At 40.5% G+C, this 13,262-nt stretch overlaps 1 protein-coding gene across 1 annotated transcript in view; it reads left to right on the top strand.

The window, feature by feature from the left end:
• Window positions 1-13,262, top strand: part of MRPL3 (mitochondrial ribosomal protein L3) — a 32,641-nt gene that overhangs the window by 4,955 nt on the left and 14,424 nt on the right. The window contains exons 5-6 of the mRNA XM_074195808.1: window positions 9,408-9,507; window positions 11,874-11,934. Coding sequence (XP_074051909.1) covers window positions 9,408-9,507; window positions 11,874-11,934 — 161 coding nt within the window. The remainder of the gene's footprint in view (window positions 1-9,407; window positions 9,508-11,873; window positions 11,935-13,262) is intronic.

The following is a 13,262-nucleotide window of genomic DNA, read 5'->3' as shown; positions in this document are numbered from 1 at the left end:
CTGTTTAGCAATCAAATGACCTGTGGATATCTGTATTTTATTTCCTTAGTTTCCTCTGTAAAAAAATGATATAGCAAAGAATAGAAATTCATGTGTATTGAAATTGATCTTAACCAAATGCATTGGGCCAAATGTTCTGTTGAAGATTTTTTTTTTCAGTTTTAAAATATGGAAATGATTGTATTTCTTAATAGAAAAAACAGGAAGATGTCAGGGAAACTAAATTGTCCATTGGGACTGGTTCAACAATAGAAAAGATAGAGGTGGTGTGGTGTATTTGAAATAGTTACTTTGGAGTCACCCTTGTGACTGTGTCTTTTTGTCAGCCTCAGTTGACTGTTCTACAGGCATCTCAAACTCAACCATATCAAAAACAACTCGGCATCTTTTCCCAAAAATTTTCCCCTCTTCCAAATTCCCTATTCCTGTCAAGGTCACCCAGACCCACCAACTTGGTGTCATTCTTGACCCCTCATATCTGTTCTTTTGTCAGATCTTGTTTCTAAATATACAACAACTCTTATGGGTTCTTTTGTTGCTGTTCAGAGCTACCACCCTGGTCCAGATCTTCTGCCCTCTTGCCCAGACTAGTACAACAGCCCCTTGGAAGGAGCTTACCTAGTCATAGGGCCTCAGCACTCTCCTTAGCTGCCAAGGGGCTTTTTGTGAAGTTTTAATTCATCCGCATCAAACCTTCTCACCACCTCCCCAGTTACCTCTACTTCTTCTCTGTCTCCAGGATCAAATAGGAATTTTTGTGAGTTAATTCCCTTCCCAGCCCCCTCAAATCCAGCCCCACCAGCCCCTATGCTGCATCTCCTGCCTTAGCACTACTTCCCTGGCCACTGCCCTCTCATTTCCTCTCTTAATGTCCCTGGCTTCCTTCAAGACTTGGCTTCTCCACCTTCTGCTCAAGTACAGTCTTGGCTCCCCTAGCCCCTTCCACTGTATATGTTCTCTCTTTCATTAGACTGGTTGTTCTTTGAGGGTAGGAGTAGAGAATAATGGAAAGTTAGTCCTGGACCTGGAGTTAGGAAGACCTGAGTTCAAATTCTGTCTCAGACACTCATTAACTGTATAACCCTTAGCAAGCCACTTCATCTCTTCCAGCCTTCATTTCCGCATCTGTAAAATGGGCCTAGTAACACCTGTCTCCTAGCTTTGTTACGAAGATCAAATGAGATAACATAAAGTACATCGTAAACCCTAAAGCAAAACCTCTGCAATGATAGCTGTGATTATTACTGTTGTTCCCATTGGGGTCCTGCCCTGGTGCCCTGTGCTGAGGACAGGCTGCTACCAGCTTCTGTACTCTCTCCTTGCCCAGGACCCAGCCTCAGACCAGTGACTGTACCTTGCTCTAGAATGCAGCCAGCAAGTCAGTTGCTTCTGGGTGCGAGTGCTCCTTACATCACTCTGGGCTCTGCCCACAGTCTCTGAAATCATTGACTTCTGTTTCTGCTCCCTGCAGAACCCCACGGGTTCATCCCTCTTGCATCAGGGTCTGCCCCTTGCCTTTGTGACACAGCTGCTGGTCCTAGGTCTTCTAGTCTCCAAACACAAAAGTTCTGGGTAACCCGCTCCTGGATAGGCCTCTGTTCATTTCTTTCTACTGACCTGGATTAGAAAAAGAAATCCTTGTGATTCCTTCCAGACTTCCCAATCATGGTTCAGTCTGATGCTTGTTCCAAATCTCAGAGGAGTATCCAGGGAGAGCTGGGCTCTCTTGCTTCCTCTCCTCTGCCATCTTTAACTCTCCTGGGTAGAAATGTCAGTTATTCCCTCCTCCCCACCCTGATGCAGGTCTACAACCCCTTTTAATTAAAATACAGATATTTGGTGGACTAAATAAATTTAGAATTTGAAGAATCCCCTAGTATTTTAAAACCATAGTAAGGTTTTTAGTGAATCTTTTTTAAAAATGTTAAATGTTTACATTTTCCAAATGGATTCAGACATCTTGGGTGCAGTTCTCTAAATTGACAGGTGTTGGTTTTTCTATAATTACTTTTGCAATGGGAAGTTGGTCCTTCACCTTAAATGTTATGACCACTTTGGTAAAGGTGGGCCTTACTTACAATATTTTATTCTATATTTTTTTTAGATTTTTGCAAGGCAAATGGGGTTAAGTGGCTTTCCCAAGGCCACAAAGCTAGGTAATTATTAAGTGTTTGAGACCGGATTTGAACCCAGGTACTCCTGACTCCAGGGCCGGTGCTCTATCCACTGCGCCACCTAGCTGCCCCTAATGCTTTATTCTATAAATGGTTTGTAGTCCATTCTACTTTCAGTAGACCTTTGCAAATTAAACATGAAGAGAGAACCAAAAGTCCAGTGGATGCTGAGAACCTTACTAAGCCAGTATCTACAGAATTGTTCCACATTTTCATATTATTTTTGGCTTTGTGAATATGGGTATCATGAATCCATTTTTGTGTTAGTGACATTTCATATTTTAGGTGGAGAAATATAAATATAGCCTTAGATACTACAAATATTTATTATATGTGGCAATTTCAGTATGAAATTCTGTCACTAGCATTCTTCCCCCTTCACCCCTGACCACACACAAATCCACCTTACTGCTTGGATACTGAATTCTTTCACTGTGTTTCAGGCCCCAGTATGACAAGGCCAAGTGTGTTCTGGAAGTGCTCTTCTAAACTCTGTTCATTCATGCTAATGACTAGATTGGGTGGGCCTCACATATTCAGCAGTAACAACTGCTGTGCAGAATACTTATGAGGAAGCATTGTATTTGCCCCATTGTTCTAGTTCCCAATCCAATGCTTCTCAACCTGTGGGATTCCCCAGCTCCTCCACAGAGGGTCCCCTCAATATGCCAGAGGCTTTCTGTGAGGTTTTTCTACATGTTGTGGGTATCATTAAGCCACATGGAATATTCAGCTGCTTTTCTTTGCTTGTCCCTGGAGTCAGAAGGACCTGAGTTCAAATCCAGCCTCAGACATGTGATTTTTACTAGCTGTGTGACCTTGAGCAAGTCATTTAACCCTGATTACTTGGCATCCAGGGTCATCTTTGGTTATCCCGATTCATTTCTGGCAGCTGTATCTGGAGGAGAAAGTGAGGCTGTAGACTTAACACAGCGCCCACCCCCGCCATTCAAATCCTATTCACTTTGTTGTCATAGCATCACTACACTGATGTTCTGGTCTTCTTCAAGAATGAAGGACAAACACCACCAACTATCCAGTTTACTTTTCTGATTCCGCCATTGCTCATTGATAAGCCTTATGCTGATAAATAAGCCACTATGTCTGCTGCATTTTTCTTCATTGCCTTTTGAGTCATCTGTAGTTTTGCTTGCTCAGAAACAACTGTATATGTCAATCTATTTTTTTTTAGAGGAATGGGATGTATTTGGGAAGGAAGGTGATACCTCTTCAATGGAAATGAATATTCTTCTTATCAGAGGTTATGCATTTATGAGAATGAACTTGCTTTCTCTTTTGGAACTGGACTTTTTTTTTTCTAAGAAAGCAAAAGTTTTCCTCAGAAAGCAAAAGGGAAGCAGGGTCATTTTCCTGCAGAATGGACATATTTGAATAGCAACTGTAACCACTGGTACAGTTCCAAGTTCCAGAAGTTGGTCCTTGATGGTCCTTGTGGCAATCAGGATGGTGAACCTGACACTGGAGAGCCTTCAGTATTGGCTAGAAGAGTCTTTCTTGTGAGGGGTTGGGAATGCTCCTTGAATTCCATGGTTTCTTGGCTTTCTGTGTTTCTTGTTTGTGGAGCCTTTAGCTGAAGGGATCAGCTTGGTTGGTGTCCCTCCAGCCCAAGGGAAAGCGTGAAATGAGTTCTGCCTATTAGTTTTTTCTGGAGGTTGAGCCAGTGAAGGAAGTGTTTTCTTTTCCCTAAAGCTGTTTTCTGAAAGGAGGTTTACTCTGAGAAGAATAAAGTATTCTGTCTGAGACTGCACAGTTGTTGTTCTTTGGGTCACTGTGATGGGATTTTTAGGGCCCCTGGATTGAGAGAGTTTAGGGTCCCTTGTTGAAGGAAATGAGTCCTTTGACTTTCTTTGGCTGCCTTCATAGTCATCCCCCCCTTAGTCTTTTTCCTCCCTGGAACTCCAGAAATTGCCCCTGAATCCTCAGCTTTTGGAAAAGATTGGGAAAGCTTCTGGATAGGGACCTGTCTGATAATATAGTACCCTGTATGTGGGATTCTGTGGGTCCTGCTCATAGAAGACTTTGTTAGTCTTCTGGGCTAGAGGGCATGGCTCCTTTTAAGAGAAGAGGTCTACCACCCTGCATCCCCTCCCCGCCCATCCTCTCCTCAGGAGCCTTCTTTGTGTGGGATTGAGCCGATGGCCTTGGCCTGGCAATCCCAGGGAGTCTGTGGCTCTATATTCCAGTACTTCCCTTGGCCTGGGCTGCTCTGTTCTGCCTCCCAAGTAAACACAGAGCTCTTGAAAAAGACAATTATAAGCATTAGAAATCACTTTAATGTACCTTAGGGAAAATAACATACCAGAAAAATGGAAAGAGCATGGATAATCATTATGGCAGCATTTTTCTCCCCAAAGCAATATAGAGGACATCAATAACTGGTGACCCATAAACCAGTTTTATCTTTTTCAGAAACCCTTATAGAATTATTCACCCTTTGGTTGAAAAATACAAAAAATATAGAATCTCTTTCTGATTTTGCTAATTGCCAAGACATTTGACTCAGCTGTGCAAAATGCACCCTTACAGGCTCCTCCAATAAGAGGTCTCTTGCCTAACTACATACAAGACTCCATAATAATTGTGACCAATCTTCAGTTGAGCCTAGTAAATAAGTTGTTTGCTTATCAGTGAAACTCTTCACTGGAAGGAAAATATCTTGTGTAGGATTCAAATAGATGAGGAATTCCCTAGGGATTTCAACAGAAAAGTTCTAGAATGATAGATAATATTGTTTGCCCAGGTTCTAGTCAGTATTTAAGTAGTAGAGTAGTCTGATTGTATTGCAGTGGCTTTTTTTTAGATTTTTGCAAGGCAGTGGGGTTAAGTGGCTTGCCCAAGGCCACACAGCTAGGTCATTATTAAGTGTCTGAGACTGGATTTGAACTCAAGTACTCCTGACTCCAGGGCCGGTGCTTTATCCACTGCGCCACCTAGCCGCCCCTGAAGTGGTTTTTAGTGATCTAAATTTACTAAGGAGCAGATAGGTAGCTCAATGGATAGAATGGATAGAACACCAGACTTGGAATCAGGAAGACTTATTTTCTTTAACTCACATCTGCTCCCAGACATTAAATAACTGTGTGACTCTGGGCAAGTCACTTAACCCTGTTTCCTTATCAACAATGAACTGGAGAAAGAAATGGCAACTGGTCTAGTATATGCCAAGAAAACCCAAATGGGACCAGTTTTGACTGAAGTGACTGAACCACAAAACATTTAGTGAGCTTGGGTATATCTGGTGGGAGATGGGTCTTGAAGGCCTTGGGTCTGTGACTTCATCAGATACTGACCTTTGATTTGAAGTGAGGAGCTTATTTGGGACCTGGTTGAAAACATTTCTTTTTAATCAGTCAAAGAAAAGTATTGTTAGTACTGGGGGGAAATATATTACAATAGGAGCACAGAGCTGCAAAGATTCGTCTCTTCAATTGACTTTCTTTATAATGATATATGAAAATAGATCTTCTGCAATTCTTTATAAATAAAATATGCTTTTCTGTAGAGGAGAGAGGTCTTTTTTGAAAGAAAATCATCATTAGCCCACTTGCTGTTTGCCTGAGGATTCCATGAAATAGTAATTGAAAAATAAAACCTCAGAGTATAAAATATTTAAGCATTTTTAAAGTAAATTTATGAAGACTATGTTGTTTTTCTGGGGCTAGAGATTTAAAATCTGTGATAAATTCATGCCTTTAATAAGTTGAGCTAAATTCAATTACTTTTTCCTGCTTACTTTTGCATCTTTAAAAGCTTATGAAGTATATGGTACCTTCAATTGAGGACATTAAATGACCCCAAATTAATGGAAATCATTTCATCTTAGGAATAGAAGTGTTTCTACTCTGAAAAAAGATAATTACAGAAACTTCATGGGTTATGGTGGCAGCCTCTTTATGGTGAAACTCTCCCAAGTGTTACAGTGTCCCTTACCTTTTGAGAAAATTCATTTGGTTGTTTAAAATAATAAAAACTTCGATTGCAATGTTGCTGTTATCTCTTCCAGGCTTAATATATTTTGTTTTCATTTAACTGATAACTATTTTTATCTTAGAAGTTTTGTTCCTGAAATATAACTTTTGAAGCATTTTGCTATTTCATTAAAGATAATAAATAATATATTATTTTGTTTCTTCCATCATGTTTTTTTCTGTGTTGAAGTGGTTGGGCTTAGGCTTTATCATATTTGTTAAATATAAAAATAGTCTCGGGTATATTTAAAGGGTAATACTTTAAAATCATAATATTCTTAAAATTGCATTATTGTTTAATTATCACATGGTATTGTTCTATTGTCAAAATGAATTTTATATCCTATTCTGAAAATTGTTAGACTGATTTCTATAGATCTGATCAGAAAGGAAATTCAACGATGTCTTTTTCCTGGTTGAAAGTTCTGTGTTCATGTTATGAAAAGTAAGCATGGTAGAGGTCATTAGTAAGGCACAGACATCCCTTGTAAAAATAGAAGAGATGGCTGTGTTATTTTCTATGATGAGGGCATTTCTAGAAGGTGGTTGACCCAGAGAGAATCCTTTAGAACGACTGGAATAAATTATGTCTTCCTCCATCCCTTGGAGAATAAGGAGTTCTTAATAAGAAGCCCCTTTGTTCAAAAAAAATTTAAGTGTTTTAGGCAAGAATAGTATGTTCTGGGTGCCAAGAGGATACAAAAAGTAATGACAGTCATCCCTGCCAACAAGTATTGAATAGTCTATAGGTGAAAATGAAATGTGAGCACTCAATATGGAATCCACTAGCTGTGTATCGATAAATGAGTCCATAATTACTCTAAGTTAGACACAGGCCTAGACTTTCCATAACTTTGAGAAACTGGAAGTTCCTCAGGTTTGAAGGAAGATCCTTGTGTGTACAGATAATGATCAAGAACATGATGATTGGAGAAGGAAGGAGAACACCCCTGGGGTGAGGAGATTTGGGATTGGGCCTCTAAGGACAGTAATGGAATGAGTGGTACCAGGAGAGAGTGGGCTTGGAGTGGGACTGTGGGGCAGGAGAGGGCAGATGGTGCCATGAAGAGTGAGAAACCATTTAAGAATAAAATCAGCAGAGGGGAAGAGGCCGAATCTCCCTGGCAACCTTAAGAACAGAATAGGCGGTTAAGCTGCCCCGCCCCCCCCAGGTCTGTGAGCTCAGAGATGGGGGGCATTCTCCTCAGAAGCATAAGTCACAAGTTACCCTCCAGCACTTCTGTCCTGGCTCTCCCATGATCTCCACCGGGCGCCTGCCTGGCTACTGGGCAGAGTCTTCATGTTTGACCCCCAGGTTGTCTGTTGCGATTCTGAGCTCCTAAAACACAGCCGATCCATTTTTCTATCCATTACAATGCTATTTTTTTCCCCCAGCAGTAACCTTCATTCTGATTCTTCTTTGAAATTCCTTGTGGGTAGTTGTTCAAACCCCCCTTGTTCCTTTTCCTGACCTTTTTGGTAACCCTCAGTTTTAAGCTCAAGGCCTGGCATGTTATGTGGTTTGTAACCATATGCTGCATGTTGGCATTAAAAAGATGGGCCTTTATGTTTACGAGAAGTGTGAGGTCTTTCCAAAGATCCAGCCTGATGTCCGGTTCCTGTTCAGTTCTTACACACCCCTTAACTCTCATGAGAACAACCAGCCAGGCCTCTATAGAGCCCCTGAATGTGTGCAAGGTACTTGACTTGTATTATCTCATGTGGTCCTCACCACAGCCCTGGGAGTGCCTGGGAGCTAGGTAGAGCAGTGGATAGAGCATCAGTCCTGGAGGCAGGAGGACCCGAGTTCAAATCCGGCCTCAGACACTTAATATTACCTAGCTGTGTGGCCTTGGGGGAGCCACTTAACCCCATTGCCTTGCAAAAACAAAAAACAATGCAGCAATATAGACAAGAAAGTGAGTTGAGCTTATTTGCTCCGTGTCACACAGCTAGTTGGGAGAGACTGGATTTGAACTTTGGGTCCAGCAGCGCTCTAAGTCAACTCCCTTCATGGCATAATCAGGGAAATAGGTGCTTCCTGTAGAGTCTCTCCTGGGGACCATCCAACCAAACTATTCCAGGGGTTTCATTGTTCTGGGTCTGACATCACCAGTGCATGTCACTCACACACCAGGAGTGTACTCCCTCTAGATGGTGAAGTTGGGATTGAAGAGGGGCCAGGCAGAGAATTAGAGATGGGGGCAGTGTCTTCAAATAGGCTTTCATTTGATTACAATAATTAACAAGCCCCGGATGGCCGATGATCTTTGCATTCCCATGATGGAGATGAACCCAAGTGAATTTATTTCTAACTTAAGTTCTCAAAAGTATCCTCATTTCCCTACAGCTAGAGTAGAAACAATGTGCCATGAAAACAGCACCTAATTGAGTTCGGCTCTTGCCTCTGACACTGGCCAAGTGACCCTGAGAAAGTCCCCTGGCCTCTGCTTGCTGGTGTGAGAGCAGTGGTATCTGCAGAGCGCTTTGCACATAGCTTGTACACATGTGTGTGTATATTTATATGTGGACTTTTGTACATACACACATTTATATATTTGTTTTCTTGTCATCTTCTCCATTGGACTAGTAGCTCCCTGAGCACAAGGGCTGTCTTACTTTTCTTGGTGTCCCTGTTGCTTATCACAGTACTGGTATAGAGTAGGTGCTCAGTAAATGCTTATTGACTTATTGATGGGGGCAAAAGTAGGAAGGGTGAGGGAGAGAGATGTGGAATGAAAAGTCATTTTGGTTAAATAGAAAAATGTCAAAATTTCTAATTAAGGAAGTTAATTAAAGATCCCATGTGTGAGTGATGGTGATTATTCCTTTTGGGAATGAGGGGGAGGAAAGAAGATTGTGGGATTTAAAAAAAGTTAAGGAATGGAAATAGTGAAGTCCCTTCATACAAAAAAGTGAGGCACACGCTGAACTGCCATGGTGCTCAGGACTGGACCTTGGAGGAGGAGAGATCGCCAAGTTATAGAGTTAATGGCAGAGTCTAAACAGGCCCTGGGGGAGTGGGAGGTTTCCAAGACAAGAGTTTGGGGGGTCTGCCAGAGAAAGTCCAGCCAGGGCTGGAGAGGACAGCCAGGAAGGTGGCCTTATTAGAGTGGATAGGCACCTGCTTTCAAGAACCCATTTAACCTGCCTGGACCTCATAGCTATTACCTAGTCTATGGTTTTATGTTAGAAACTCATCTCATGTGCTTTATTTCCCTTAATGAATGCTTCCCCCCCCTAGAAATCTGAATCATTAATGAAAATGTACAGAGAAGTTGGAGTGCCGCCAAAACAGAAATTCTCATCATTTCGTGTGACTGATAATGCTATAATTAAACCAGGTAACTCATTAAATAATTAATCCTAGTGCTTAACATAATACCCCACACATAGTAGCATTTAATAAATGTTTGCTGATTGATTGAAATAATCTGAGGTCAGTTGAAGGGGGAGAAAAAAACACCTTAAGTATAATTGGTTTGAAACCCATCCTTCTGGTAAAATTCAAGCAAAATACAAGGCACTAAACATTTATTTGTATATACATAAAAAGGTATCTGATTTAATTAGAAGAGACAAATTAAATATTTGGTTTTACATGGGTCATCTAATTGCATACTTCATTTTTAATGATAGGAAAACTACTTTTTTCTGTGATACCAAGAGCTGCCTATTTGGAAAAGCCATTCTATAAAGAAGCAGTTAATTTTTAAGGTTCATCATTCATGTGTTGGGATGTTCCATTAAATGAATAGTTTGAAGATAATTAGACAGATTAACATTTGACACCGCCAGTAAGTAGCTCTGTGTCCTAAAATGTAGAGATGAAACATTTAAAGATGGATCAACAGGCAGTCGGAATAGGCCTCTAGATGACTGGAAATAGCCAGGAAGACAGTTTGACTTCAACAAAGCTTACTAAGAATGAGACAATAGAAAAAATTCTACCAAGACTTGATTAGACTTTCCACTCTACATCAGTATCCATTAATACTTGATGATATTGGTGCAAAGGACCTAGGGAAGGATAAAAAATGTATGATGAAATGTAAGTTAAGAGCAAGCAATAAGAGATGCCAAAGATGTTTAATCAAGGGGTATAAATTCAAATAGCCCAAGTTCCTGGCAGGCTATTGACTTAGAAAACTACAAATTAACATTATTTCTGTTGTACTATACTTTTATTCATTTTGGTAAATATTTCCCAAATGGTTTGACACTTTTGATTTAGATGCCTCTCATTAATGTGTTACTGTCATTCACGCAGAGATTTTTAGAGGTATCAGATACAGTGAGTACCTTCAGTTTTGTGATGTGATCTGGTGATTTTCAGTCAGAAAATAACTGGGTACTGATGAAAGTCATTCCTGGATTAGCTCTGTTTGGTTGGACTATACAAACATCAGAAATACTAAATTAAAAGAAAGAATAAAATTTAGGCTATGCCCTGTGGTTAGGAGCACCATCTTGACCCATTTAAAAATAGGAAATAGAATAATAAATGTTGATACAGATACTTTCTTCAGAAAAAGTAGTTTTTCCTGGCAAAGCCAGATAATACAAAAAACAATGACAAATGAGTTACAAAGATGGATGGCTATTTTTTTCGAAAAGATCATCAGGGATTTGGTTACATACAGGATCATCTCAAAATAATGAGAAATGGTAGAGAGAAAAAACACATTTGCATAAAACTCTCCTGCAATGTCCAACTAACCTAGTCATCCAGAAAACATCTCCTTAAGCATGAAACTGAGAGCACAAAGTGGGGAAAAAATCTGGGAAGACTAATCCTTAAATAACTTTTCTTTATCACAGACTATAGAGCAACCATTTATATTCTGACTGCAGTATGCTCTCTGAGGAAATAGAAACAGTACCCAAGAAAATAAAAATAGAAGGCCCCCAGGCTAGGACAAGTCTACACAGAGGGAAAAGGGCATTCTAGTGAGAGATAAGATGAATTTGAAAGCATGTAAGGATTGATTCTCAAGATATAGGAAACAGGAAGATAACAGCTTGGAAAACTTCTCCTATGGTGTTAAGAACAAAAGTTCTCTGTAAATATTGGTAGCCAATTGGTAAGATTGCATCAAAATTAGATAACTCTCCTAAAGTTAGATTGTCAATTTTTTAAAAAATGCATGGATTGATATTTGTAATATGAATTACAAAATATATCTTGCTTTTCAAAATGATTCATCATAGAGTTCTTTTGAATAAACAACTTCTTTAGTACTTTAGTACTTTTTAGATTTAAATTTTGTGTGTGTTTTCAGAAACTCTCCTATTGTATGAGGTATAATTCACTTCCATTTGGATTAGCCAACTGCTAGGCGTTCTCTGTATATTATGGTCAAGACAGTAAGGATTTAAGACTTGATGCTCATCTGGCACAAGAAAAACCAAGACAGGCCCTGACCCTGCTTCCAAATGGGGAAGACACCTGGGGGAGCTGAAAGGGACTCAGGGTGCAGGAAGGTACTTTTTGTGGGGACATGGTAGTCCAGGCCAGAAGATCCAGAGGGTTAGCCAGAAAAGAGTGATGGTCAACTGACCTAGGTGGGAGAAGTGGACCCCAAAGGAGATAGCATCTTCCAGTAAGTGGGCAGCCAAGGCACGGGGGGAGACAATAACGATAGCAGTCTGGATTGGAATTGGTTTTCCGATTGAGAAATCTCATGTAAGGTTTTGTTTTTTTATAAAGGCACGCCTCTTTATGCTGCTCACTTTCGCCCTGGACAGTATGTGGATGTCACAGCCAAAACGTAAGTCCACCAATGGGTTCTTTTTCTTTTCTTTCTTCTCCATGTGTCTAGAAGCCACCAGAAAAATCATTTAAAACCTCGTGCTTAAATGTTATTGAACATTTTAAAATATTAGATTATGAATTAAAGAAAAGACAGCATTATAGAGGGGGTGAGGAAGTGGGTGGTTGTGTGCACTGAGCAAATGATCTGTTGTGAAGAACAGCCTAAAACCCGTATCTATTCTGGTGATGAGTGAGATATGCATGAAAAGTCACCTCTGGAGACATTCAGAGGATTGTTTGAATATTTTTATTATTAGTATTGGGCCAAAGGAAGCATCAGGAGGTCTACCCCACACCCCAGTCACCTCCCTTAGATGCAGCATTCCAAGAATCCAATGACTTGCATTGATTGAGGCCATTTCCTCACCTGAGAGTTTTCTATGCAAATAAAATCACAAGTCCAGGAGACTGACTCAATAGGGATAAAAATACCATTTCTGTCTTGCTTCTCTTCTTGGTAACATGCTAAGGTCCTTTGTATCTAGTCCTATGGGTGTACTCCTAGAAGATTAAATACTGGGTTGGGCATGGAATGGGGAGGTACTGGAATGTTCCACATGTTCCAGGGTTCATCCTAGCATTCTAGTGGCAGTAATTACCTGTAGGCCCTTGGATCTAGCTCTAAAAGGGATGGAAGAGGTGAAGAGACAGACCATTTCTAGCAGAGTGGATGCCCTTGGCAGAGGCAGAGAACACATGGAAATGGAGCATCATGTCGGGTACAGCAGGTAGGCAAAGTGAGTTAGAATGTAGACTGTAGGAGCAGAACAGTGTGAAATCAGTATGCAAAGTCAGATGGGATCCAGGCTCCCCTTTACTTAAAAAATGTGAATCCCACATGTTGAGTCTTAAATCACATAGATTTGGGACCAAAGGGGGCGTGTCCAACTCACATTGAAATGAGAGTAGTAAAAACCACTCACAAGGATCCTCGTGGGCTGCATATTGACTTGCAAAACTAGCGCTAGTGATCAAGTTTAAGTTTGTATTTTTAGTCTAATAAAAATGCATTGATACTCATAAATGCTTTTTGGGGGTTTTTTGTATTTGCAAGGCGAAAGTTAAATAACTTGCCTGAGGTCACACAACTAGGTAATTATGTCTAAGGTCGGATTTGAACTCGGGTCCTCGTGACTCCAGGACCTGTGCTCCATCCACTGCCACCTAGCTGCCCCCATTAAATTTGCTTTTGCAATGCCAAATCCCGAGAGACTGCTCTTATGTGAAGCTACTTTGTAGTAGGAGGAAGGGCATCCACATTTCTCAACAAAAGAGGATTTTTAT

This window comes from Macrotis lagotis, chromosome 7 (genome assembly GCF_037893015.1).
Source record: "Macrotis lagotis isolate mMagLag1 chromosome 7, bilby.v1.9.chrom.fasta, whole genome shotgun sequence".
Classification (NCBI taxonomy): domain Eukaryota; kingdom Metazoa; phylum Chordata; class Mammalia; order Peramelemorphia; family Peramelidae; genus Macrotis; species Macrotis lagotis.
This window is presented reverse-complemented; position numbering and strand designations above follow the sequence as displayed.